Below are 27,104 nucleotides of genomic sequence, written 5' to 3' on the forward strand. Positions count from 1 at the left end.
TATGCGTTGACAATGGAAGCTGACCAGTCTCGAGTACTACAACACTGCAAGACGCTACTAAACACAGTACCGTTTTCCTTGTACTCAAAACAAAATAACATTTGACAAATTATACGCATGCAATAATCATAGCAAGTACAGCTACCATCCAGCCACACTACACAAACAATACATGTATCCTTCTCCTCTAGCCATTGTGAACAAACTTAGCCTGTCTAAAGTAAATTCAAGCCTCTGCTTGTCCCGTAACCAGAATATTTCAGGGTTATCACCGAACATTTTATTTAAAAGAAAATGTCTCAGATCGTCATACAGAGGGCAATAAAACACAAAAAGGATTTTGTTTCCGATTTCCCCAAGATAACACAGTAGGCAAATTCTACTGTCTTTATAGCCAAAGGGAGGGTGCCGGATCTGAGTTGTGCAAAAACTGACCTTAGGCTTTTTGTTAGTTTCAGGCGGACATATGGTTCAGGGGTGTTCTAAGTTTAGTTTAAATCAAGTATCAGCAGCCCATTTTTCATTGTGGATCAGAAAAAGCTTGTCCATGATTTGGTTAACGCCACATGGTAATTTGTTCCTGAATATATACACTACCAGTTAAAAGTTTTAGAACACCTACTCATTCAAGGGTTTTTCTTTATTTTGACTATTTTGTATGTTGTAGAAAAGCCATTTCTCAGACTGCCCATCTTAATCATTTATTTTTATTGGCCAGTCTGAGATCTGGCTTTTTCTTTGCAACTCTGCCTAGAAGGTCAGCATCCCGGAGTCGCCTCTTCACTGTTGTTTCCAGCTACAATAGCCATTTACAACATTAACAATGTCTATACTGTATTTCTGATCAATTTGATGTTATTTTAATGGACAAAAAAATTGCTTTTCTTTCGAAAACAAGGACATTTATAAGTGACCCCAAACTTTTGAACGGTAGTAATAACAGTTGAAGTCAGAAGTTTACAAACACTTAGGTTGGAGTCTTTAAAACTTGTTTTTCAACCACTCCACAAATTTCTTGTTAACAAACTATAGTTTTGGCAAGTTGGTTAGGACATCTACTTTGTGCATGACACAAGTAATTTTTCCAACAATTGTTTACAGACAGATTATTTAACTTATAATTCACTGTATCACAATTCCAGTGGGTCAGAAGTTTACATACACTAAGTTGACTGTTCCTTTAAACAGCTTGGAAAATTCCAGAAAATGATGTCATGGCTTTAGAAGCTTCTGATAGGCTAATTGACATCATTTGAGTCAATTGGAGGTGTACCTGTGGATGTATTTAGTGGCTGCATCCTGTTATGGGTATGCTTGTCATCGGCAAGGACTAGGGAGTTTTCTATGATAGAAAGAAACGGAATAGAGCTAAGCACAGGCAAAATCCTAGAGGAAAACGTGGTTTAGTCTCCTTTCCAACGGACACTGCGAGAGAAATTCACTTTTCAGCAGGACAATAACCTAAAACACAAGGCCAAATATACACTGGAGTTGCTTACCAAGACTACATTGACCGTTTCTTAGTAGCCCAGTTTTTACTTAAATTGGCTTGAAAATCTATGGCAAGCCTTAAAAATGGCTGTTTAGCAATGATTAACAGCCAACTTGACAGAGCTTGAAGAATTATACAAATACAGTTGAAATACGGAAGTATACATACACCTTAGCCAAATACATTTAAACTCAGTTTTTCACAATTCCTGACATCTAATCCTAGTAAAAATTCCCTGTCTTAGGTCAGTTAGGATCACCACTTTATTTTAAGAATGTGAAATGCCAGAGTAATAGTAGAGAGAATTATTTATTTCAGCTTTTATTTATTTCATCACATTCCCAGTGGGTCAGAAGTTTACATACACTCAATTAGTATTTGGTAGCATTGCCTTTAAATTGTTTAACTTGGGTCAAACGTTTCGGGTAGCCTTCCACATGCTTCCCACAAAAAGTTGGGTGAATTTTGGCCCATTCCTCCTGACGGAGCTGGTGTAACTGAGTCAGGTTTGTAGGCCTCCTTGTTCGCACACGCTTTTTCAGTTCTGCCCACATTTTCTATAGGATTGAGGTCAGGGCTTTGTGATGGCCACTCCAATACCTTTACTTTGTTGTCCTTAAGCTATTTTGCCACAACTTCAGAAGTATGCTTGGGGTCATTGTCCATTTGGAAGACCCATTTGCGACCAAGTTTTAACTTCCTGACTGATGTTGCTTCAATATATCCACATAAATACATCCACAGGTACACATCCAGTTGACTCAAATTATGTTTATTGGCCTATCAGAAGCTTCTAAAGCCATGACATCATATTCTGGAATTTTCCAAGCTGTTTAAAGGCACAGTCAACTTAGTGTATGTAAACTTCTGACCCACTGGAATTGTGATACAATAAATTATAAGTGAAATAATCGGTCTGTAAACAATTGTAGGAAAACTTACTTGTGTCATGCACAACGTAGATGTCCTAACCGACTTGCCAAAATTATAGTTTGTTAACAAGAAATGTGTGGAGTGGTTGAAAAACGAGTTTTAATGACTCCAACCTATGTGTATGTAAACTTCCACTGTATTAATTTTCAATTGTTGTACAATCCAGGTGTGCAAAGCTCTTAGAGACTTACCCAGAAAGACTCACAGCTGTAATCACATCCAAAGGTGATTCTAACATGTAATTAATAAGGCTTTATTTTATTTTTTTACCCATCTAAGAAGGTTCCCTTCTTTGCGAGGCATTGGAATACCTCCCTGGTCTTTGCAGTTGAATCTGTGTTTGAAATTCACTGCTCGACTCAGGGACCTTACAGATAATTGTATGTGTGGCATACAGAGATGAGGTAGTCATTCAAAAATCATGTTAAGCACTATTATTGCACACAGAGTAAATCTATACAACTTATGTGACCTGTTAAGCTAATTTTTACTCCTGAACTTATTTAGGCTTGCCATAACAAATTGGGTTGACTGCTTATTGACTCAAGGCATTTCAGCTTTTCATTTTGAATACATTTGTAAAAATGTAAAAAAATATATATATTTAATCCTTCTTAAATTCAGGCTGTAACACAACAAAATGTTGAAAAAGTGAATACTTTCTGATGGCACAGAATATATAAAACACAGGAAAATCACATGTATTTCTGCACTGGGCATTTAAGAGCTAACCAATGTGACAGTGGCAAACAAAATCTCCTTATAAGTAGGACGAAACCTTGAAGAGAAGCAAGCTCTAGAGGAGCCCTTTCTCCTGGCTGGAGTAAGATGTTCCGATTGCATTTATGACCATTACTGCCAGACAGTTCGCCCCAACTCTCCTCCATAACTTGACTAGAGGAGACAGACTTGTAGGATGCGGATGGAGAGCATGTAAGGCGTAAGAAGATGATAAACAAGAATGCATTGTGAAAACCGCAGCGCATGATGTCATCAATGTATAATTCGACACGCCAGTGTCTGGACTCATGTGTTCCTTAAAAAGAAAGAAGAAGAACAAAAAGTGATAGATGACACATAGTCAGTGTCTGGGGCTGAGAGTGACTGTGCGTCTGTGGGCATGAGTGTGTGTGTGTGAGTGCTTGTTCGTGATTGTGACTGTATGAGTGTGTGTAAGTGTGTACACTTGCTTAATTCGCATGTATGTTTGTACGTCTGAGTGTTTGTAAGTGTGTGCGTGTGTATGTACTGTACATGAGTTTGTGTGTGTGCGCATGTGCTCGTGTGTGTGTGCATGTGTGTGTCGGGCAGAGTGTCAGGTATGTAAACATCCCCTCTCTTGACCCCAAGCCCCCCTCTAGCCGGCCTGGTCTGGCCGTTCGTGCTTGGAATAATCTCTGGAGATGTTTATTTACGAGTGCACGCCCCGTCGCACCAGGTTAAGGGGCCTCTGCCCCCTCTATCTCTCTCTCTTTTCATCCCTCCTCTCCCTTGACTTTCCTCACTCTCTCAGTCTCCACCCCCGCTCCCTTTGTCTCCCTTTTTTAACTTCTTGGTCACCCTGATTCTCCTGTCCTCCATTCTCTCCCTCTTCAGATGTGCTTTGACAGGTTACCCCCTCAACCCTCCCAACAGGGCCAACCTCTCCCCCGCATGGCATATGAATACATAAAAACAGCCCAAAATCACACACTTTAACCAGGGCATCTAGTTTTAGGTTTTATTTATTCGCACCAAAGAAAATAAGTGAAAGACAAAACAGCACAGATTAAAAAGAAACTGGTAAAAACCGTGTGCAGGTGGGGTTGGAAGCCCAAAAGTGCTTATGAAAACCACAGCACAAATATAAGTTAATATTTGTTCTATCAGTTTAACAAAGCATATTATTTATAATTGTACATGATATACTCAGTATACAAGAAAAACCATCTTGTATTGTGTGTGAGTGTGAGAGTTTGGCTACATGGAGGGGATTATTGGGTAGTTTGGTTCATTGGGCTGACCCTCAGTCTTCACTTGAAGTTATTGCGGGATGATGATGTTTTTGCAATGTGTATTCCAGAGTATGGTACCTCTGTATCTGATAGAGAATTGACTATGTGAGGTGCGGCAGTGGGGAGTGTGGAGGTTATTGCAGTGTTTTGTGTTATATAGATGGATTTCAGAATTAAGCTGGAAGAATCCATTGAAGGGAGCTATGAGTATTTGTAGATGAAAGTGCATAATTGGCGTACATTAATGTCGTAAATAGACAAGATATTGCGTTTCTTAAACAAAGGTGCAGATGGAGCCAGGTAATTAGAGAAGGTGGCTAGTCTTGCAAATTTATTTTGTATACGTGAGTAATTTGAAGGCATAAATACTGTCCAAGACAATATTACAGTAATTGAGATATAGGTAAATTAAGCTATAGTATAGAGTTAGGAAGCAAGCCTGATGCACCAAACCACTAATCTTTCTGATGATGCCAACAGATTTCATCACTTTGCTACAGACAAATTGAATATGATCTTTCCAGGATAACTTTTCATCAATTAGAACTCTGAGGAATCTAGTGGATGTGACTTATTCAATTTCATTCCCACCAATTGAGATTCAGGCATTTTTTTCAACAATATTTCTTATTCTTACTAGTGAATACAATAAAGTTGGATTTTTTAACATTTAAAGATGATTTGTTTATGAGTTAGTCCCCTTCACTCTCCACACTACGTTGAAGGACTCTCTGACCGTGCTACAGTTGAAGTCGGAAGTTTACATACACTTAGGTTGGAGTCATTAAAACTTGTTTTTCAACCACTCCACACATTTATTTTTAACAAACTATACTTTTGGCAAGTCGGTTAGGACATCTACTTTGTGCATGACACAAGTCATTTTTCCAACAATTGTTTACAGACAGATTATTTCACTTATAATTCACTGTATCACAATTCCAGTGGGTCAGAAGTTTACATACACTAAGTTGACTGTGCCTTTACACAGCTTGGAAAATTCCAGAAAATGATGTCATGGCTTTAGAAGCTTCTGATAGGCTAATTGACATCATTTGAGTCAATTGGAGGTGTACCTGTGGATATATTTCAAGGCCTACCTTCAAACTCAGTGCCTCTTTGCTTGACATCATGGGAAAATCAAAACAAATCAGCCAAGACCTCAGAAAAAGAATTGTAGACCTCCACAAGTCTGGTTCATCCTTGGGAGCAATTTCCAAACGCCTGAAGGTACCACGTTCATCTGTACAAACAATAGTACGCAAGTATAAACACCATGGGACCCTGCAGCCGTCATACCGCTCAGGAAGGAGACGCGTTCTGTCTCCTAGAGATGAACGTACTTTGGTGCGAAAAGTGCAAATCAATCCCAGAACAACAGCAAAGGACCTTTTGAAGATGCTGGAGGAAACAGGTACAAAAGTATCTATATCCACAGTAAAACGAGTCCTATATCGACATAACCTGAAAGGCCGCTCAGCAAGGAAGAAGCCACTGCTCCAAAACCAACATAAAAAAGCCAGACTACGGTTTGCAACTGCACGTGGGGACAAAGATCATACTTTTGGAGAAATGTCCTCTGGTCTGATGAAACAAAAATAGAACTGTTTGGCCATAATGACCATCGTTATGTTTGGAGGAAAAAGGGGGTTGCTTGGAAGCCGAAGAACACCATCCCAAACGTGAAGCACGGGGGTGGCAGCATCATGCTGTGAGGGTGCTTTGCTGCAGGAGGGACTGGTGCACTTCACAAAATAGATGGCATCATGAGGATGGAAGATTATGTGGATATATTGAAGCAACATCTCAAGACATCAGTCAGGAAGTTAAAACTTGGTCGCAAATGGGTCTTCCAAATGGACAATGACCCCAAGCATACTTCCAAAGTTGTAGCAAAATGGCTTAAGGACAACAAAGTCAAGAAATTGGAGTGGCCATCACAAAGCCCAGACCTCAATCCTATAGAACATTTGTGGGCAGAACTGAAAAAGCGTGTGCGAGCAAGGAGGCCTACAAACCTGACTCAGTTACACCAGATCTGTCAGGAGGAATGGGCCAAAATTCACCCAACTTACTGTGGGAAGCTTGTGGAAGGCTACTCGAAACGTTTGACCCAAGTTAAACAATTTAAAAGCAATGCTACCAAATACTAATTGAGTGTATGTAAACTTCTGACCTACTGGGAATGAGATGAAAGAAATAAAAGCTGAAATAAATCATTCTCTCTACTATTATTCTGACATTTCACATTCTTAAAATAAAGTAGTGATCCTAACTGACCTAAGACAGGGAATATTTACTAGCATTAAATGTCAGGAATTGTGAAAAACTGAGTTTAAATATATTTGGCTAAGGTATATGTAAACTTCCGACTTCAACTGTAGCACCAGGGTCGAGGTCATTCGTCAACAAAATGTCCATTCCCATCAATTCAGGAAGTGAATTGAATTGCAATTGCAGTAACATAATTGAAAATATGCCACATTTATTTTCAATGAGGTTGAGAATGCTTGCATCCACCCTACCACCAACCAAGAGGAGAAGCATGCCGACTCAGCAATGTGTGTTTGTGAGTTCCAGGCTTTGACCTTGCCCATGTGCTAGACCAGGCTGCAGTGGCGTTCGGCGCCCTCCTCAGCCAGTTGAGTGAGGAGAATGGACAGAAGGAGGCTAAAGGCATGAAAGAGGAGTGCGGGAAAGGGGGAGTGTGTGGCGTTGGGGAGGAGAAATGTAGGAGAGAGTGCTACACAGCAGACCCTACTATAAAATGGACATATCTGGCACTTTTGAGGAAAAAGGTTGGGCCTGAACTACACAGAACAACCCAGATTTTCATTCCATATTTACCTCAATCTCTTTGTTGTCCATATGTGATTTGGTCTCGAGCTATTTCATGTTTGTATGTTCATGCATGCTTGCTTGAGTGTAGTATTGTCGTGTTGACTTTGGGCCTTTCTACGACTTTGTGTGTGTGCGCGTGTACATGTATTTGACTGTGACATGTACAGTGAGCTCCAAAAGTATTGGGACAGTGTCACATTTTGTTGTTGTTTTGGCTCTACTCCAGCACTGTCAGCTTTAATTTGAGGGTATACTCATCCATATCGGGTGAACCGTTTAGAAATTACAGCACTTTTTGTACATAGACTTCCCGATTTTAGGGGACCAAAAGTATCGGGACAAATTCACTTATGTGTATTAAAGTAGTCAAAAGTTTAGTATTTGTACCCATATTCTTAGCGCGCAATGATTGCATAAACACTTCTACATTAATGTGGATGCTACCATGATTACGGATAGTCCTGAATGAATCGTGAATAATGATGAGTAAGAAAGTTAAACGCACAAATATCATACCCCCCAAAAATGCTAAGTTATTGTAATGGTGAGAGGTTAGCGTGTCTTAGGGGTACTATATTTGTGCATATGTAACTTTCTCACTCATCATTATTCACGATTCATTCAGGACTATCCGTAATCATGGTAGCATCCACATTCATGTAGAAGTGTTTAGAAACATATCTATTCTTATTTACAATAAAAGTGACTCCAAAATGACACAATACATTATTTACCATTCATTTCTATTGGGCACAAAATAATCTGAAACACAATCAAAACCAACAGCAAATGCAGCCAATAAGTTTGTTGAGTCACAAGCTTGATGTAATCATTGCGTGCTCTGAATATGGGACCAAATACTAATCCCTCTGACTTTAATACACATATAAGTGAACTTTTGGAGCTCACTGTATATATGTGTGTGTGTGTTCCCTATGCCTTGTGCATCTGCCCTTGCTTGCGTTCTCGTTCCACTTTGGACCTGGCTTTCTGTCCCCCTTCCGTTGAAGCTGACCCGGCAAAGAAACCGTTAAAAAAAAAAAATTCAACAGCTTGTGTTTTCTCGTTCCTTTTACACTCTCTCCTCCTTCTCGCTCTCTCTCTCTCCCCCTCCTTCTCCCCTCATCCTCCTCTCCTGATCTCTCTCTCTCCTCCCAGTCAGTCTCACTTGCGGAGCCTCAAAGAGAGAAGGAAAGAGAGTGGGACTTGAAAGTGCCAGTATACACAGCAGAGAGAGAGAGAGAGACAGGCCCTCCTCTTCTCTCCTGTCACTCCTGAAGCCGTTTGATATCTCACTTCCCTCTCTCCTTGGAGGGCCGCGGTAGCTCCAGGATCTAAGACATTCTGGGAGAAACTTAATATTTTTTCTCCCCTCAGAGCTATGACATTATACCTCTCTCTCGATGTTATACCTTTCTCTCTCTCAATCTCTCTCTCTCTTTTCAAACAGACCAGCCGTTCCAGAGAGAGATACTTCATAGCTACTCCACTGACACACATATATTTACTTCCCTATACATAGCTATTGTACATTCGTTTGGACGCTAGTTTGCTCGGACGTAAATACTTTCATGTCTGGTCCTCACCACTCTTCCTCACACATTGATTCGGTTGAGAATTTCTTCACCTACGCTTTTGTGTTTTTTCAGTTGACATCGTTCCTCTTGTTGGGATATTGAAATGCGGCATACAAAAACCTTAACATTTATTGTCATTATTCAAAAGTACATTCAATAGCCTCTTGAATATGGACAGGCTGTACTATCTTCTGAAATGACTTTAGCCTATAGTTAAATTTCATGCTAACGATTTTATTGAAATCATTTAATGTTAAATGGTCATGGTTATGCCAGCCATATACAAGGCATCTACCTATTTTTGACATATACAAGGTTTAGATTGACGGCCCATGTCTCTTCCGTCCTTCTCTTTACTCATTTTCCTGCCTCCCTGTTACATGTCCTTTTTTTTCCCATTCTCTCTTTTCTTCTCCAGTGTTGGCTGGTCTGAACCTGACTGTACCCAGTCAGTCTATGAGATGAGTCGTTTGCCTCTCGCCCTACCCAGAAAACCTGCAGTGTTACATAAAATAATCGAGTGGGCACCGTCTCTGCCCCCAAACCAAAGCCTATTTGGGAGCCAAAGAAAATCAACAGAGAGAGACAGTTTTAGGCTGTGGCAGAGCAATGTTTGGGTGTGTGTGTGTGTGTGTGTGTGTGTGTGTGTGTGTGTGTGTGTGTGTGTGCATGTGAATGCAATTGCATTTGCCTGTATTACATGCATTACACATATCTAGTGTGCTTGTATGCTTTTCCATATGTGTACTTGTGAGCCATTGTAAGCGCCCAAGTTCTTTGCAGTGTTCCTCTCTATAATCTATCTCCTGTAGCTGCCTATAACCCCATCCCTCTGCATATATCTAGAGGGAGCTGCATAGCATAGCCGCGGGCATCCATCAGAACACTCCTCACACATACACACACACTTATCCTTGCAACAGAATTGTGAGTGTTCCTCAATGCACTGATGACTGAGTGTGTCCACAGACATTGCCCGCTCGCTCATGTATATCAAAAGCACCCAAGGAATTCCAGGTGTTACACTGTGTGGGGGGATTCTTTTTTCTACACAACACCATGCTGACAGACTTCACTCTCACCCCTGTCATGGTTTTTGTGTCCCTGGTGGACCCATCATCATCCCTCCCTGTGTGACCTGCTTTGGGTTCTGACTGAGTGACGGAGGAAGTGTCATGAGACTACGTCACCCACAATTCCTAGTTTTCTGGGGGGTTTTATCATGAAAATAATATTTTCTACTAGGCCACAACTTTACCTTATGCCCTTGACGTTCTTTGGTTTGTGGAAGCTGTCTTTGTCACAATTAAAGATTTTCTATAAACTTTTCTGTCGTAATCAAAGTTTATTTGGAAACTCTTTTTGTCAGGACAGTAACTAGAACAGCAGGATTCCAGACGCGTATTGCCACGGGCCAAAAGCTTCTCACAACATTCTGAGGAGGGAGAGTGTAATTAATTAGGCCAAAACAGAAGATACACTGTACACACATATATAGGTCTATGGGAACTTTGGAAACTCTCTGGGCCAAAGAAGTGGGTTGGGAGTGATCTGAACGTTACATTTTCCAAAATATTCTAAATTCACTTTTGACCTTCTCTTTCAGCTCTTAATGAGACACTTTACTTCCCCCCTCAGCACAAATTTTTATGCTGAAGCCCTTTACACCAGGGGCATGTCGGCAAATTACAAGAATCCACACGGATAAAGTGGGATTGAAACGACTGACAAACCAATGAACGCGTAATGAGGGTGTTTACGAGGCGAGGGGGTCACGACAGTGCCAAACCGTTGCCTGAAGACAATGACCAAAGAAGTGCTTGCTGGTCTAAAATAAGGGCTACGCTCATGCTACTTAGGACTAGTGACAGATTCTACTTTTGGCGGTTTCGGGGGTAGGGCCTAGGCCTTCACAGAGCCACTATGATGCTAGTCCAAACGGATGCTTTCAGTGACATTGAGACCATTTAACTTATTTGCAAATCACTGTCAGTGAGCACTTCACCCTGAAGAAGGCACAGTGATGCCGGAACGTTGGTGGTTTTTTACCCAATAAATTACTGGGAGGTTATACAGTTGAAGTCGGAAGTTTACATACACCTTAGCCAAATACATTTAAACTCAGTTTTTCACAATTCCTGACATTTAATCCTAGTAAAAATTCCCTGTCTTAGGTCAGTTAGGATCACCACTTTATTTTAAGAATGTGAAATGTCAGAATAATAGTAGAGTGATTTATTTAAGCTTTTATTTATTTCATCTCATTCCCAGTGGGTCAGAAGTTTACATACACTCAATTAGTATTTGGTAGCATTGCTTTTAAATTGTTGGGTCAAACGTTTCGGGTAACCTTCCACAAGCTTCCCACAGTAAGTTGGGTGAATTTTGGCCCATTCCTCCTGACAGAGCTTGTGTAACTGAGTCAGGTTTGTAGGCCTCCTTGCTTGCGCACACTTTTTCAGTTCTGCCCACACAATTTCTATAAGATTGAGGTCAGGGCTTTGTGATGGCCACTCCAATACCTTGACTTTGTTGTCCTTAAGCCATTTTGCCACAACTTTGGAAGTATGCTTGGGGTCATTGTCCATTTGGAAGACCCATTTGCGACCATGCTTTAACTTCCTGACTGATGTCTTGAGATGTTGTTTTAATGTATCCACATAATTTTCCTTCCTCATGATGCCATCTATTTTGTGTCCCTCCTGCAGCAAAGCACCCCCACAGCATGATGCTGTCATTATGGCCAAACAGTTCTATTTTTGTTTCATCAGACCAGAGGACATTTCTCCAAAAAGTACGATCCTTGTCCCCATGTGCAGTTCCAAACCGTAGTCTGGCTTTTTTATGGCGGTTTTGGTGCAGTGGCTTCTTCCTTGCTGAGCGGCCTTTCAGGTTATGTCGATATAGGACTTGTTTGTACAGATTAACGTGGTACCTTCAGGCGTTTGGAAATTGCTCCCAAGGATGAACCAGATTTTCCCATGATGTCAAGCAAAGAGGCACTGGATTTGAAGGTAGGCCTTGAAATACATCCACAGGTACACCTCCAATTGACTCAAATGATGTAAATTAGCCTATCAGAATCTTCTAAAGCCATGACATCATTTTCTGGAATTTTCCAAGCTGTTTAAAGGCACAGTCAACTTAGTGTATGTAAACTTCTGACCCACTGGAATTGTGATACAGTGAATTATTGTCACGCTCTGGCTCCGGGACTGTGTAGTTTGAGCCAGGGTGTATTCATTTGGTTGTGTTGGGTATAGGGTGTGTTCATTTGGTTGTGTTTGGTTTTGGTTGTAGTGTCTTGTCTCGTCATGTGACTCCCAATCGGAGGTAACGAGTGTCAGCTGTCGGCTCGTTATCTCTGATTGGGAGCCATATTTAAACTGTCAGTGTTCACCTTAGGGTTGTGGGTTTTTGTTCCATGTTTCAGTCTGTGTACTGAGGACTTCACTATCCGTCATTGTTTATTGTTTTCTCGTTCGTGCACTTTAACTTTAATAAAGTCATGTTCGCGACAAACGCTGCGCTTTGGTCCACTCCTTCCGTAGACGGCCGTGACAGAAAAACCCACCCTAAAAGGACCAAGCAGCGTGTCCAGGAGCAAGGAGACTGGACATGGGAGGAAGCGCCGGGTAAGGAGATCGAGAGGCTGGCGATGGCCCAGGTGGGCAAATCGTGGTCCTGGGAGGACATGCTCGGGGGCAAGGGACCTTGGGGGAGGATCAAGGCCCTGGCGAGAGAGGAGCAACGGCGTCAGCAGGGCCATCGTCGGAAGGACGAGAGGCAACCCCAAAAAGTTTTTTGGGGGGGGCACATGGCTTGGGCGGCTGGGCAGCAGGAGGCTGCCACAGGGAGACGTGGAGAGAAGGCTACCGGATTACGGGAGCCATTGGCGAGTAGAGGGAGGGAAGTAGTGGAGGCACGGCGTGAGAGACTGAGGTGTGTTACCAGTCCGGTCCGGCCCGTTCCTGATCCCCGGTTAAGGCCAGTGGTGTGTGTTCCCAGTATGGACCGGCCTGTTCCTACTCCACGCACCAAGTCCACGGTGTGCGTCGCCAGCCCAGCCCGGCCTGTTCCTGCTCCACGCACAAAGCCTACGGTGTGCGTCGACAGCCCTGTCCGGCCTGTTCCTGCTCCACGTACCAGACCTACGGTGTGCGTCGCCAGCCCAGCCCGGCCTGTTCCTGCTCCACGCACTAAACCTACGGTGTGCGTCGCCAGCCCAGCCCGGCCTGTTCCTGCTCCACGCACTAAACCTACGGTGTGCGTCGCCAGCCCAGCCCGGCCTGTTCCTGCTCCACGCACTAAACCTACGGTGTGCGTCGCCAGCCCAGCCCGGCCTGTTCCTGCCACCCGCACCAAGTCTACGGTGCGCGTCGCCAGCCCGACCCGGCCTGTTCCTGCCACTCGCACCAAACCTACGGTGCGCGTCGCCAGCCCAGCCCGGCCTGTTCCTGCCACCCGCACCAAGTGTACGGTGTGCGTCGCCAGCCCGACCCGGCCTGTTCCTGCCACTCGCACCAAACCTACGGTGCGCGTCGCCAGCCCGACCCGGCCTGTTCCTGCCACTCGCACCAAACCTACGGTGCGCGTCGCCAGCCCGACCCGGCCTGTTCCTGCCACTCGCACCAAGCCAAGGGTGCGAGTCGTCAGCCTGGTCCAGCCCGTTCCTGCTACTCGCACCAAGCCAGGGGTACGAGTCGTCGGCCTAGTCCAGCCCGTTCCTGCTACTCGCACCAAGCCAAGGGTGCGAGTCGTCAGCCTGGTTCAGCTCGTCCCTGCTACTCGCACCAAGCCAAGGGTGCGAGCCGTCAGCCTGATCCAGCCCATTCCTGCTACTCGCACCAAGCCAGGGATGCGAGTCTTCAGCCTGGTGAGGCCTGTTCCGGCTCCACGCACCAGGCAAAGGGTGCGTATCGTCTGCCAGTTCCGGTCCATTCCTACCTCACGCGCCAAGCCAGGGGTGCGCGTCGGAGGTCCTGATCCAGCAAGCTGGGTCAGATCGGACCGGGGGCACTACGGGGGGAGTGAAGTGGGGTGGTGGTCAAGCCCGGAGCCGGAGCCGCCTCCGAGGAGCAACACCCACCCAGCCCTCCCCTATTTTGGGGTGTAGGCGCGGTCGGAGTCCGCGCCTTTAGGGGGGGGTACTGTCACGCTCTGGCTCCGGGACTGTGTAGTTTGAGCCAGGGTGTATTCATTTGGTTGTGTTGGGTATAGGGTGTGTTCATTTGGTTGTTTTTGGTTTTGGTTGTAGTGTCTTGTCTCGTCATGTGACTCCCAATCGGAGGTAACGAGTGTCAGCTGTCGGCTCGTTATCTCTGATTGGGAGCCATATTTAAACTGTCAGTGTTCACCTTAGGGTTGTGGGTTTTTGTTCCATGTTTCAGTCTGTGTACTGAGGACTTCACTATCCGTCATTGTTTATTGTTTTCTCGTTCGTGCACTTTAACTTTAATAATGTCATGTTCGCGACAAACGCTGCGCTTTGGTCCACTCCTTCCGTAGACGGCCGTGACAATTATAAGTGAAATAATCTGTCTGTAAACAATTGTTGGAAAAATGACTTGTGTTATGCACAACGTAGATGTCCTAACTGACTTGCCAAAACTATAGTTTGTTAACAAGAAATGTGTGGAGTGTTTGAAAAACAAGTTTTAATGACTCCAACCTAAGTGTATGTAAACTTCCAACTTCAACTGTACATATGGAGTGTGCGACTCGCTTTGTTTTTATAGTTTACAGTTACTGTATACAGGACATACACAGACATATGTAAACAAACATATACACATTCATGCAGTGAGAAGACCGCCCATGACTTAATCAACGCAGGAGATAATCTTTGGTGACTCAGGTGGATGGTGATGAAGTGTGTGTGTGTGTGTGTGTGTGTGTGTGTGTGTGTGTGTGTGTGTCTGTGTGTGAGACTACGTTAGATCAGATAAGGACTAAGAATCTAGTCCCTTAGCCTTAGTTTTATAGTTTGATCTTCATTCGACGATATAACTTCTCAGTTCAATGTCAGTTGGAATCCTCTTTTCTTTCTTACAAATTATTCTAGCGTAACTCGGAACAAGGTGATTCCCTGGCCCTCACACAAGCATTCACTCGGACAATCGACAGTTTTTAAACTGACCGAGGTCGGATTTTATAGAGAAATTTCATCACAGTACCATCGCCAAACATGATTGAACCTCGGATGAACCCTGGCTGTGGACCTACACTTGTCAAACAAGCTCCTGCTCATCTGTAACTTTTTTTATACCAATATTTAAAGGTATATTATCTGTCCTTTTAAACCCTTCCTCCCTACTATGCCAACGCTACAATTAATCCTTACGTTTTATAATCAAAACTGCACAGCACTCACAAGACTTCTACTACTAGTATGACTTTAAGCAACTTAAAGTTAAGTGAAGTAGAGCAAGCATTTTGGGTCCAATGCATATCAAATATATTCTCAAATATCTTGACAAATACACAATAAATATCTTCATTCCATTTCCACAGCTCATCTGGCAGCGTCATACGCTAGTGATTAATCAGCCTTCATTCAATTGACAATTTGAGGCGTGCGCCATTACAATGACAATCGCAAGTGTCTTTGTTCACAGACCCAATCAACACGCGTGAGTGACGAGTTCGCTAATTAACTGGTGAGTTGCCATTCTGTGCGTCTGTCTGCATTTACATCTGAATGAAATGAGGTTATTCTTAGATGGATCTGTGGGCGGATAGGCTTTTACAGTTGGAGGATTTGTCGACGTTATCGTGAGCTGCTTTGCATCGGTCATTGTAGCATTTAGACAAAAAAAGCACAGAGAGCAATGCTAATATGTGCATCGGGCTCCCATAATGGCAGTATGACCTATTTGGAATGCATCGTTCACAATTCAGAGGGCTTGGTGACCATAGAAATAGAATTACTAGAACAGGCACAGCAATTTGATTTTAATTATATTTCTATGTTGGTGACAATATGGCATCAGTGATCTGGCTTTGAAGTAGCGTAATATATATTAACCCTGAACAACATAAAGGACAACTGACATTATTAGTAGTTTGTCAAGCAATACACTGATACTAGAGTCATGACTGAGGATGTTGTATCTAAATCATGAAGAACACTAGATAGTCGCTAAAACACAACAGGTTACGTTGCAAAACTGCATTAAAGGGAAGTGGTCGCATTTACACATTGTGTAAAAAAATGCACTGTCGTTCAGACATGATTAATCTACTGATGAGCATCCACAGCTTACATTAACTGCCTCCCACAATGTGCTCTGGAACTCCCCCTCATAGCTGGATAATACAGTGTCTCTCATTCCTAAGGGAGTGGCCCAGTTATAACCTCAGTCTGACCCATACGATGTCATCATTGTTTCGTCATCCTTTCCCACCACACCTTGTGGCTTTTTGCCATCAGGGGTGTGTTCAGTAAGGCGAAACGTTGCAGATAGAAATGTAACTAATATAGTTACACTATATATACAAAAGTATGTGGACACCCCTTCAAATTAGTGGATTCAGCTATTTCAGCCACACACCCGTTGCTGACAGGTGTATAAAATTGAGCACACCGCCATGCAATCTCCATAGACAAACATTGGCAGTAAAATGGCCTTACTGAAGAGCTCAGTGACTTTCAACGTGGCACCGTCATAGGATGCCACCTTTCCAACAAGTCAGTTTCTGCCCGCCAAGTTTCTGCCCTGCTAGAGCTGCCCCAGTCAACTGTAAGTGCTGTTATTGTGAAGTGAAAACGTCTAGGAGCAACAACGGCTCCGTCGTAAAGTGGTAGGCCACACAAGCTCACAGAACGGCACCGGCGAGTGCTGAAGCGTGTAGCATGTAAAAATAGTCTGTCCTCAGTTGCAACACTCCCTACCGAGTTCCAAACTGCCTCTGGAAGCTTAACTGTTAGTTGGGAGCTTCATGAAATGGGTTTTCATGGCCGAGCAACCGCACACAAGCCTAAGATCACCTTGCGCAATGCCAAGCGTCAGCTTGAGTGGTGTAAAACTCGCCGCCATTGGACTCTGGAGCAGTGGAAACATGTTCTCTGGAGTGATGAATCATGCTTCACCATCTGGCAGTCCGACAGACAAATCTGGGTTTGGCGGATGCCAGAACGCTACCTGCCCCGATGCATAGTGCCAACTGTAAAGTTTAGTGGAGGAGGAATAATGGTCTGGGGCTGTTTTTCATGGTTCAGTCTCCTTAGTTCCAGTGAATGGAAATCTTAACGCTACAGCATCCAATTACATTCTAGACGATTCTGTGCTTTTAACTTTGTGGCAACAGTTTGGGGAAGGCCCTTTCCTGTTTCAGCATGACAATGCCCTGTGCACAAGCGAGGTCCATACAGAAATTGTTTGTCAAGATCGGTGTGTAAGAACTTGACTGGCCTGCACAGAGCTCTGACCTCAACCCCATCGAACACCTTTGGGATGAATTGGAACGCAGACTGCGAGTCATGCTTAATCGCCCAACATCAGTGTCCGACCTCACTAATGCTCTTGTGGCTGAATGGAAGCAAGTCCCCGCAGCAATGTTCCAACATCTAGTGGAAAGCCTTCCCAGAAGAGTGGAGGTTGTTATAGCAGCAAAGAGGGGACCAACTCCATATTCATGCCCATGATTTTGGAATGAGATGTTCGACGAGCACGTGTTCACATACTTTTGGTCATATAGTGTATATGGAGACCTGAATAGAGGCCTGGGTTTTCATTTAGCAGACACTCTTATCCAGAGCGACTTACAGGAGCAATTAGGGTTAAGTGCCTTGCTCAAGGACACATCGACAGATTTTTCACCTAGTCGGCTCGGGGATTAGAACCAGCGACCTTTCGGTTACTGCCACAATGCTCTTAACCACTAAGCTACCTGCCGCCCCGTTCAAATAGTGTTTGTGTTCTTTCGAAAAAATGAAGTTGCTCTTGATTGAGCTTGCCTGGAGCAATGGAATAGCCCCCAAAGTGCAAACCCTGCCCATTGGGCACTCCAGGCAGGCTCGATCAAAATGCTGAAAGGATTTGAAATAAATAAATACTATGTGACCCCAGGTCTGTTAGCCGTATAGCTTGTTGTCCAAAGTTTTTAAAAACACTGCACCACTACTGTAGAACACCAGATACTGCCTTAAAATGGCATTCAATCTAATTCACACTATGAAAAATCATGGTTTATGATGACTATTGGGCCGTTGTGATCCCTCTTGCACTTCAAACAGTAGTATCCAGACCCCAAAGCTCTGTGGCAGCATGTATGACCTCTGACATATCCTACGCATAATGCACATTCAGCCGTAAAAGGAGCATTCAGTCAGTTACGTGGGTACTCAAGTTAAGTAAACGTTCACCCATGACCGTCCCACACTACTGTATCAGCCAGGGACCTCCAGTTCATCCCTCTCTTTTGTCCAAGGAGCGAGGGAGGAGACAAACGAGGGGATGATGACCGCCAGTTGGTTAGTCATCCCAGGGCCCGAGTGATGGTCATTTTTCCTGATTAAACAAGCATGCGCTAATCACGACCGGCGCAACGCTGCAGGACCAGAGCGGAGGACGTCAGAAGAACAAACAAATAAACGGAGGACAAGAGAAGAAGCCAGGAGGAGAAGTGACGACTCACGTCCATGGCGTTACGGCAAAGCGAACAAACGTGATGAGCGTAGGACTTTTGTGTGCGGACCCCCCAAGTCAAGGACACAGTGGTCCTCACAATGACCCCTACAGCTCTAGAGAGTGTAGCTTCATGGTTTTAGCTACGACCCCCTCCATATGGGAACATGACTTTTCTTCTTTCTGACCTTATGGCTGCTCTCTCTGTGAGGTTGTGTGTGTTTATGTTTTTCAGCTGTTCAAATTAGGTGTTGGATGGGGTTGTATACTGTGAGAAAGATACATATGGAGAGATACTGATGGAAAGAGAGAGAGAGTTGTTTGCTTTCTTTTAGAGGGAGTTCTAGTGTCGTTTTGGGATGTCTGTGTGCTAGTGTGTCTACACTAGATGCAAACAGACGCACATCATATTTGGTGTGGATCTTAGGGACGAGTGGTCTGTTCAGAGGCTTACGTCTGACCTCATTCCTATTCCTTGCGGTAACAGGGTGTGTGCAGTTCATATCGCCCTCCTCTCTCTCCTCTCCAGTCGCCTCCTGTTATTTTCTTCTGCTTCTGTTCTGTTCTGTTAGAGAGAGGGAGGGATGTGCCTGGAGCTGGAACCTCCACCCCTGTCAGTCATGCCTGAGAACACTTGTGTTTGTAGAGCAGGGTGGGGCTGGTCCTGAATTAAGGGATAAACTGGTGTATTTCAAGGACATGCCAGGGTGTGTGTGTTGTGGGTATGCTTCTGTACATAGTGTCAGAAAATGTTTGTGTGAGTAAAGTCTGAATCTTGTCATGAGATTAAATACTTCTGAATAAACCATGCAGTGATGTCAGTGGAAAATGTATGTAAATGTTTGACAGAAGGTTTGCATTCACAGTCCCTTATTGCTGCCTCTTCCTCCCTCTCTTTCTCTAACTCTCTCTCTCTCTGCCAATCCAAATTTCAGTGTGAGAGGCTTTGACGTAAAAAAAAACAAGAACAAACTTTTATCACAGGTAGTCTAAAAGTGATTAATTATGGGAAGCATAGGATGATCTGCATGCATGTGCAATTTACTCAAAGCTATTGGGTCTCCTTATAGAATGGGCCTTAGTAGGGATATGAATTTAATTGCTGTGTGCCGTAGTTGAACTCTTTCTTTATCCTTCTGTCCATCAGCGCCCTTGGAGGTTCCTCTGCGCTACACATCCCAGCATTCCCTAGTGGAGGCTGCCTCATCGACTATGTACCTCAAGTGTGCCAGCTCCTCACCAACAAGGTATGACAGAACCTAAAAATGAGAGAGCACAACAGGGTGAAAAGAGAGAGAGAGAAGGGGATAGGAAGAGGTTACTCCATCAAATATGGGCAGAAAGGGTGTGTGTAAGCACAAATGACAAACATCCAACTGCTTTTCTGCACACAACAGGATTTAAAGTATTGATTGAAATGGTTTGAGTGTTTTACTGAATAGAAAAGAGATGACACGCATATCCATAGACTTAGTAGGTGCTGGATGTCAAAATAGTGTACTCGGCTCACCGCATTATGCTCCCATGTGAATTTATTAGACAACGTTTCGACCACCAGGGTCCGTACCCACAAAACATCTCAGAGTAGGGGTGCTGATCTAGGATCTGTCCATACAATATTATTTATTATGATTGATTATGATCTTAGATCAGCACTCTTACTCTGAGACTCTTTGTGGATACGGGCCCTGGTTTTCATCAGGTCTCCCATTGGACTGGATTTTGTTCTGGTGTGTTAGTGTGGTGAATGAGGATTACTTCCGGCCACATTGCACCCTACCCTCCAGGGCAGTGTACACACACAAACGCCGTAAGTAGAGGCAGTGCGTCATGGGTGGGGGGGCACATCAAATACCTGCGGCATGATCTCACCCGACTGTCATCAGTTAGACTCCCACACAGCCAATAGGATGGCTGGATTCCCTTTTGTCATGCCAGGGAGGGCAGATTTGGAGTGGTAGGTCCTATCTCAGTGTGTAATTAAGTTCAGTGATCCACAGTTCTCCACGCACACACACATACCCTGCTGTGACTAAACAAACACAATCACAGTGTGGCCTTGCTGCTTTTGAGAGAGTCGCGACTACTCCCCACTTGGTCCTATGTAAATAAAGACGAATAGACTTGAATAGGGGTGTCTGAGTCACAATGTGTAGTGTGTATCCCAGCAGGACGTGCTTGTGTGTGTGTGTGTGTGTGTGTGTGTGTCATACTACCGCCACACCGGTGGTCGCGAGTCATAAAGGCAGTCAAATTCCACGTGACCATTTAGTCACGGTAATTACGCTGCTCCAAGCTCTGATGCTGCTGATGGTCATTAGTAGCCTACCAAACTTGCTAACTGCCTGGTACTCAGCACTCTATTGTCCCTTTAATCACTGTGACATCAATGCAAATGTGATCGAAAATCTAATCAAACACTTCATGAGAGCCCATGAGCTCATGTTGCGCAACATTTCTATAGGTTATACAATTGCGTGAGAAAATAGAGTGATGGCCTCTATTAAAAAGAGGAGGATCCCATCAGCTTTCTATAGGCTAGGCCTACTATATTTATTTCTCAACTTTCCTAATATTAAGCACATTGCTTATCTTTACAACAGGAGTATAGCCTACCTGGCTGGCATGAAAATGAACCACAGGAAAGGCATCCTCCATTTGCTATTTAAGTGCAGAGATGACATGTATTTTTTCCCCTGCCCCTGTTTCGAGACAGGTTTATGATAATGGTCCATTCTAAATCAAAACGAATTTCACACATATTATTTAGTATATGTAAAGACAAAATTAAATCAAGAATAGTCTGATGGGTGACAATATTAGCCTATCACTTGTGAATTATATATTACTTGTGAATGACGTCCAGCTTTTTTTGTGACTTTTTCGAATCATAGTCGCACACCTCATGTAGCCTAGCCCATAGGCCTATATGTTTTGATAAGGTTTGTATCACAACTAAAGTGGGCAAATAACTTCTTAAAATGAAGCACATGAATCCGCTTTACAACGGGTGTAGAGCCTAACTGGCATACAATACTGTATGCAGTGCGTGAGTTTAAAGTATGGGGATGATAATTTTCACCATAAAAATTCACCTTAATAATAAAAGCATTACATGCATAATCGCATTTGTGGTCGCTTTTGATTATGGTGTTTTTTTCCGCTAATGGAACATTCACGCTTATAGCCTACTGCCGTGTGCGCATTGCTGCGCTTATAATGTGAAGAATAGCCTAATAGTTTATCAACATTTTAAGCTAAATGCTCTGATCTGTTGCATCAGCCTAATTGCGTATAAAATATTTTTTTGATGCTAGTGGTTGTATTAATTTGGGATCTATTGTATCCCACAAATGTCCCAGACTATGTTTGGAATATGTATTTCTCGCATAGAATAGAATAGGTCAACTTTTGTGCTTTGGGACATAGTAGATTGACATAGGCTAGTGCTTTTGCTGTTCGTCAGGCCTACTCATCTTGTTGGCTGACAAAAAGTAAATGTGGACAGTTCTTCCAATATCTTCAATATGCACCTCGGAATTGGATAAGGACATGCGCAGTTGCGTCCCTGATGTGTCTGTCTTCACTTGTAGCCTGTGAAAAAGACCCGGTAACGTGATGGAGAGCCGTGTGAGTGAGATGAGAGGTGCTTCGGAACAGGCAGCACTCAGGAAGAAGGACTGCAAAAGGCATGGATTTTTTTTAGGGTGCATTATGGCCACACAAAGGGGATGCCGCCGGGAAATTCAAGGCATTATCAAGTGCTTCTCAAATTGTGAATGAGAGACTGACAAAGTGTGTAGAGTGTAAGCAAAAAACAAAGCAGAGCTCATGCCTTTTCAAGCGACTTTTTTCAAATCATCATTAGTCACATCATGCAGCCTTACAATGTATTAAAAATCAAAACATATAGCCCAACGTTTGTAGAACAACTAAAGTTACATTAATTACTCTAAATTAAGCATGTAGGAGTACCTGTTTCTTTGTTAACCGCTCAACACAGAATAACCGCATGTGCGCACCCCCTTAAATCGTTTCGAGAAAATATCCTTTCTATTTCATTCAGCTTTGTTCAATTGTATTCTTCATACTATAAAATAATAAAATAATGCCACGGAATTCAAAGCAAATCTTGTCTGCTAAATTAACTAGTGTAGCCCACAGCCATTTGGCATAGCCAGTTCAGGACCTAACATAAGGACAACTCAGAGTATGCTATTCTGTTCTTCTGAAATAGACTACATTTTCTTTAGACCTAAAAATAAAGAATGGATTTATTGTGAAGGTGTATGCTATATTACATGGATTTATTATACTTTTTTCAATGTAGATGTTCCAATGGTCTGCATCAGTGGCTTGTAGGCTATATGTGGAAGCCAGGAGATGCTAAATATGTTTGTTAATTAACGGTAAAATTTCCGTGAGACCGACATTTATTTGCTAGACAATCACCGGCTGACAATTTGGTTACCGCCACAGCCCTAATTGCACCCACCTGGTGTCCTATGTCCAAATCAGTCCCTGAATAGAGGGCAACAATGAAAAAAACGAATTAGAACTAGCTTCAAGGTCCAGAGTTTCGTTTGAGGGGTATAGAGCAGTGGTTCTCAATCCAAAAAGGTCAAAGGTCAAACAGGGGGTGCATATATTTGTCCTGTTTCACACATGTACAAGTGTCTAACCTGTACAAGTGTGTGGTGTGAAGTGGAAACCACTTTTGCATATCCCACTCCTCCTGAGAGAGTGGGGTCACGGCCAGGGATCTTGGTCCTGGGGACCCAAAGTTAGTTTTTGCCTTAGCACTACACACGATTCAAATCATCAAACTTTGAATCAGCTGTGGGTCGCCAGGACCAGGATTCAGAACCACTGATATACAGTGCATTCGGAAAGTATTCAGACCCCTTGACTTTTTCCACATTTTGTGATGTTACAGCCTTACTCTAAAATTGATTAAATTGTTTATTTTCCCTCATCAATCTACACACTATACCCCATAATGACAAAGCAATATAAGGTTTTTAGAAATTTTTGCTAACAAAAAAATACATTTTCATAAGTATTCAGACCTTTTACTCAGTACCTTTGGCAGCGATTACAGCCTTGAGTCTTCTTGGGTATGATGCTACAAGTTTGTCACACTTGTATTTGGGGAGTTTATCCCATTCTTCTCTGCAGGTCCTCTCAAGCTCTGTCAGGTTGGATGGGGAGCATCGCTGCACAGCTATTTTCAGGTCTCTCCAGAGATGTTCGATCGGGTTCAAGCTCTGGCTGGGCCACTCAAGGGCATTCAGAGACTTGTCCCGAAGCCACTCCTGCGTTGTCTTGGCTGTGTGCTTGTTGGAAGGTGAACCTTCGCCCCAGTCTGAGGTCCTGAGTGCTCTGGAGCAGGTTTCATCAAGGATCTCTCTGTACTTTGCTCCGTTTTTTTCTTTCCCTTGATCCTGACTAGTCTCCCAGTCCCTGCCGCTGAAAAACATTGCCACAGCCTGATGCTGCCACCAACATGCTTAACCGTAAGGATGGTGCCAGGTTTCCTCCAGATGTGACGCTTGGCATGCAGGCCAAAGAGTTCAAACTTGGTTTCATCAGACCAGAGAATCTTGTTTCTCATGGTCTGAGAGTTCTTTAGGTGCATTTTGACAAACTCCAAGCGAACTGTCATGTGCCTTTTACTGAGGAGTGGCTTCCGTCTGGCCACTCTACCATAAAGGCCTGATTGGTGGAGTGCTGCAGAGATGGTTGTCCTTCTGGAATGTTCTTCCATCTCCACAGAGGAACTCTGGAGCTCTGTGGACCTTCAGTGCCACAGAAATGTTTTGGTATCCTTACCCAGATCTGTGCCTCGACACAATCCTGTCTCGGAGCTCTACGGACAATTCCTTCGACCTCATGGCTTGGTTTCTGCTCTGACATGCACTGTCAACTGTGGGACCTTTATATAGACAGGTGTGTGCCTTTCCAAATCATGTCCAATCAATTGAATTTACCACAGGTGGACTCCAATGAAGTTGTAGAAACATCTCAAGGATGATCAATGGAAACAAGATGCGTCTGAGCTCAATTTCGAATCTCATAGCAAAGGGTCTGAATACTTATGTAAATAAGGTATTTCTGTTTTGTAATTTTAAAAAATTTGCTAAAATTTCAAAAACCAGTTTTCGCTTTTGTCATTATGGGGTATTGTTTGTAGATTGATGAGGAAAAATATTTTTTAGAATAAGGCTGTAACTTAACAAAATGTGGAAAAAGGGAAGGGTTCTGAATACTTTCCGAATGCGCTGTAGAGTATTTGTATCAGTTATATTAAGCATCCATTCAGAATAGTTCAAAAAGCATCAACAAGAGGACACATTAAATTAATTGGGAGATTGTAGAAAAACACTATAAAGTAAATATACACCCATGGAATTGCAATAGGAACAAGGGATCCTCCATCTTATCTGAGCTATCTCTACGTAGGGCCTATACCAGCACAACTCTGTCAGTATTAGCCCCCATCATAGCATGGTACTGTTGGGGGTACTTGAGTACTGGAGTTGGCAAAAACTGGTGTAGAGTTCTGAAACAGAGGCATAACATGTAGGATATCCCAAGATCAACAGAATTATAAGACCTACAGCAGTACTTCCCAACCCTCTCTTTAGGGACCACCAGAGGTTTCATATGTTTGTGGTAGCCTTGAATTGGCACACCTGATTCAATTATTCAATTATTATTTTGGCTACAACAAACCTACAGTCCGTCACTATGAACTATATTGAACTATATTGCCACATAATTATGCAAAGAAACATGTATGAGGGTGTGCTCAAAAACAAGTAGATGCCTGCAACCAGGTGTGGGAAGCAAAGACGGTTGGCGAGAACAGTTCAGTGCGAGAACAGAAGCCCAGTTTACAGCAGTGGCGGTCGGTGCCGTTTAAGATGAGGGAGGACGATAACATTCTTTTTATAAGCATGGCCTTATTTCTATTATAGCATATTGGATGACTCTCATTTATATTACATTCACCTAGCTCGATATAACATTGATAGGTTTAGGCTACTACATGATACTCAAATTTTCCCTATACCCATCATGAGGTTGCTACAACCTTGCCGGTGGCAATAAATTAATCAAACCAAAAGCTTACCTTGACTTGGAAGAGTTCCATAGTTGGATAGCCATAGTCAGCTAGCTAACATAGCATTCCTCTCTGTTTGAGCCGGGTGTTTGGGTAGGCTAAACTAGCTAGCTGCATTCGCTAGCTAAGAAAGTGAAAGTGAAATATATATGAAATATAGCTAGGTCTCTTTCTCTTGCTTCTCCTTCATTTTTGAAGATTTTTAATTTTTTAACTTTTCAACTATTTTCTTTCTCTCTCTTTGAGTCAACTACTCACCACATTTTATGCACTGCAGTGCTAGCTAGCTATAGCTTATGCTTTCAGTGCTCGATTCATTCTCTGATCCTTTGATTGGGTGGACAACATGTCAGTTCATGCTGCAAGAACTCTGATAGGTTAGAGGATGTCCTCCGGAAGTTGCCATAATTACTGTGTAAGTCTATGGAAGGTGGTGAGAACCACTAGCCTCCTAGGTTTTGTATTAAAGTAAATGTACCCAGAGGAAGACAGAAACGATCTGTCCTGCTACACCATGGTGCTACCCTACAGAATGCTGTTGAGGCTACTGTAGACCTTCACTTCAAAACAGTGTGTTTTAATCAATTATTTGGTGACGTGAATATATTTAGCATCGTTTTATCTATAAATGCAAACTTTTTTTATGTTTCACTATTTTTATTTTTATGAAATTCACTGAGGAGGATGGTCCTCCCCTTCCTACTCTGAGGAGCCTCCACTGATGTACAGGTACTCCAGCAGAGCCCTCACACAGCTGCGAGTCGTGTTAGGAAAAGGCACCTGAGACAAGAACAAGCACATATCGACAAGTTTTCCTTCCCATTGACTAGAGAATGTGATCCTATGTATCAATATGTTAAATTGAGTTTTTCCCCCTCTTTTCGACTGTAGCTCTCCAGGAACCATGGGAGGCTGTAGAGCAGGGCTGCCCAACCCTCTTCCTGGAGATCTACCGTCCTGTGGGTTTTCAGTCCAACCCTAATTTAACACACCTGATTCTACTTATTAGCTACTCAACAAGACCTTAACTAGCTGAATCAGATATGCTAAATTAGGGTTGGACTGAAAACCTAGTGTAGAGCATATGTGGCAAACTCTTTCCACGGAAAGCCGAGTCTCTGCAGGTTTTTGCTTCTCCCTTGTACTTGATTGATGAATTAAGGTCACTAATTAGTAAGGAACACCCCTCACCTGGTTGTCTAGGTCTTAATTGGAATGAAAAAAACTAACCAGTTGACACTAGGCCATCCATGGAATGTGTTTGATACCCCTAGTGTAGAGGAACCGAGGGGAAGAGGCATGTCTTTACCCTGCCTGGAGAGAATTTTGAAATTTGTGAAAGGCAAACTACAGCCGCAACCAACCATAGATATATAATCCATAGATGGCAGTTCCCATTCAAGTAAAGTCAAGACTGGCAGCCATTGCTAGCGTACCTATGATTTGAACAGGAAAATTGCCAGGGTTAGAGGTTCCAAAACCCTTCTATGGATTATATTTCTATGGCCACAA

At 43.2% G+C, this 27,104-nt stretch overlaps 1 protein-coding gene across 1 annotated transcript in view; it reads left to right on the forward strand.

The window, feature by feature from the left end:
• Nucleotides 1–27,104, forward strand: part of babam2 (BRISC and BRCA1 A complex member 2) — a 193,113-nt gene that overhangs the window by 137,731 nt on the left and 28,278 nt on the right. The window contains exon 8 of the mRNA XM_084144123.1: nucleotides 19,614–19,713. Within this exon, the coding sequence (XP_084000249.1) occupies nucleotides 19,614–19,713 (100 nt within the window). The remainder of the gene's footprint in view (nucleotides 1–19,613; nucleotides 19,714–27,104) is intronic.

This window comes from Coregonus lavaretus, assembly GCF_964263955.1.
Source record: "Coregonus lavaretus genome assembly, chromosome: 27".
Classification (NCBI taxonomy): domain Eukaryota; kingdom Metazoa; phylum Chordata; class Actinopteri; order Salmoniformes; family Salmonidae; genus Coregonus; species Coregonus lavaretus.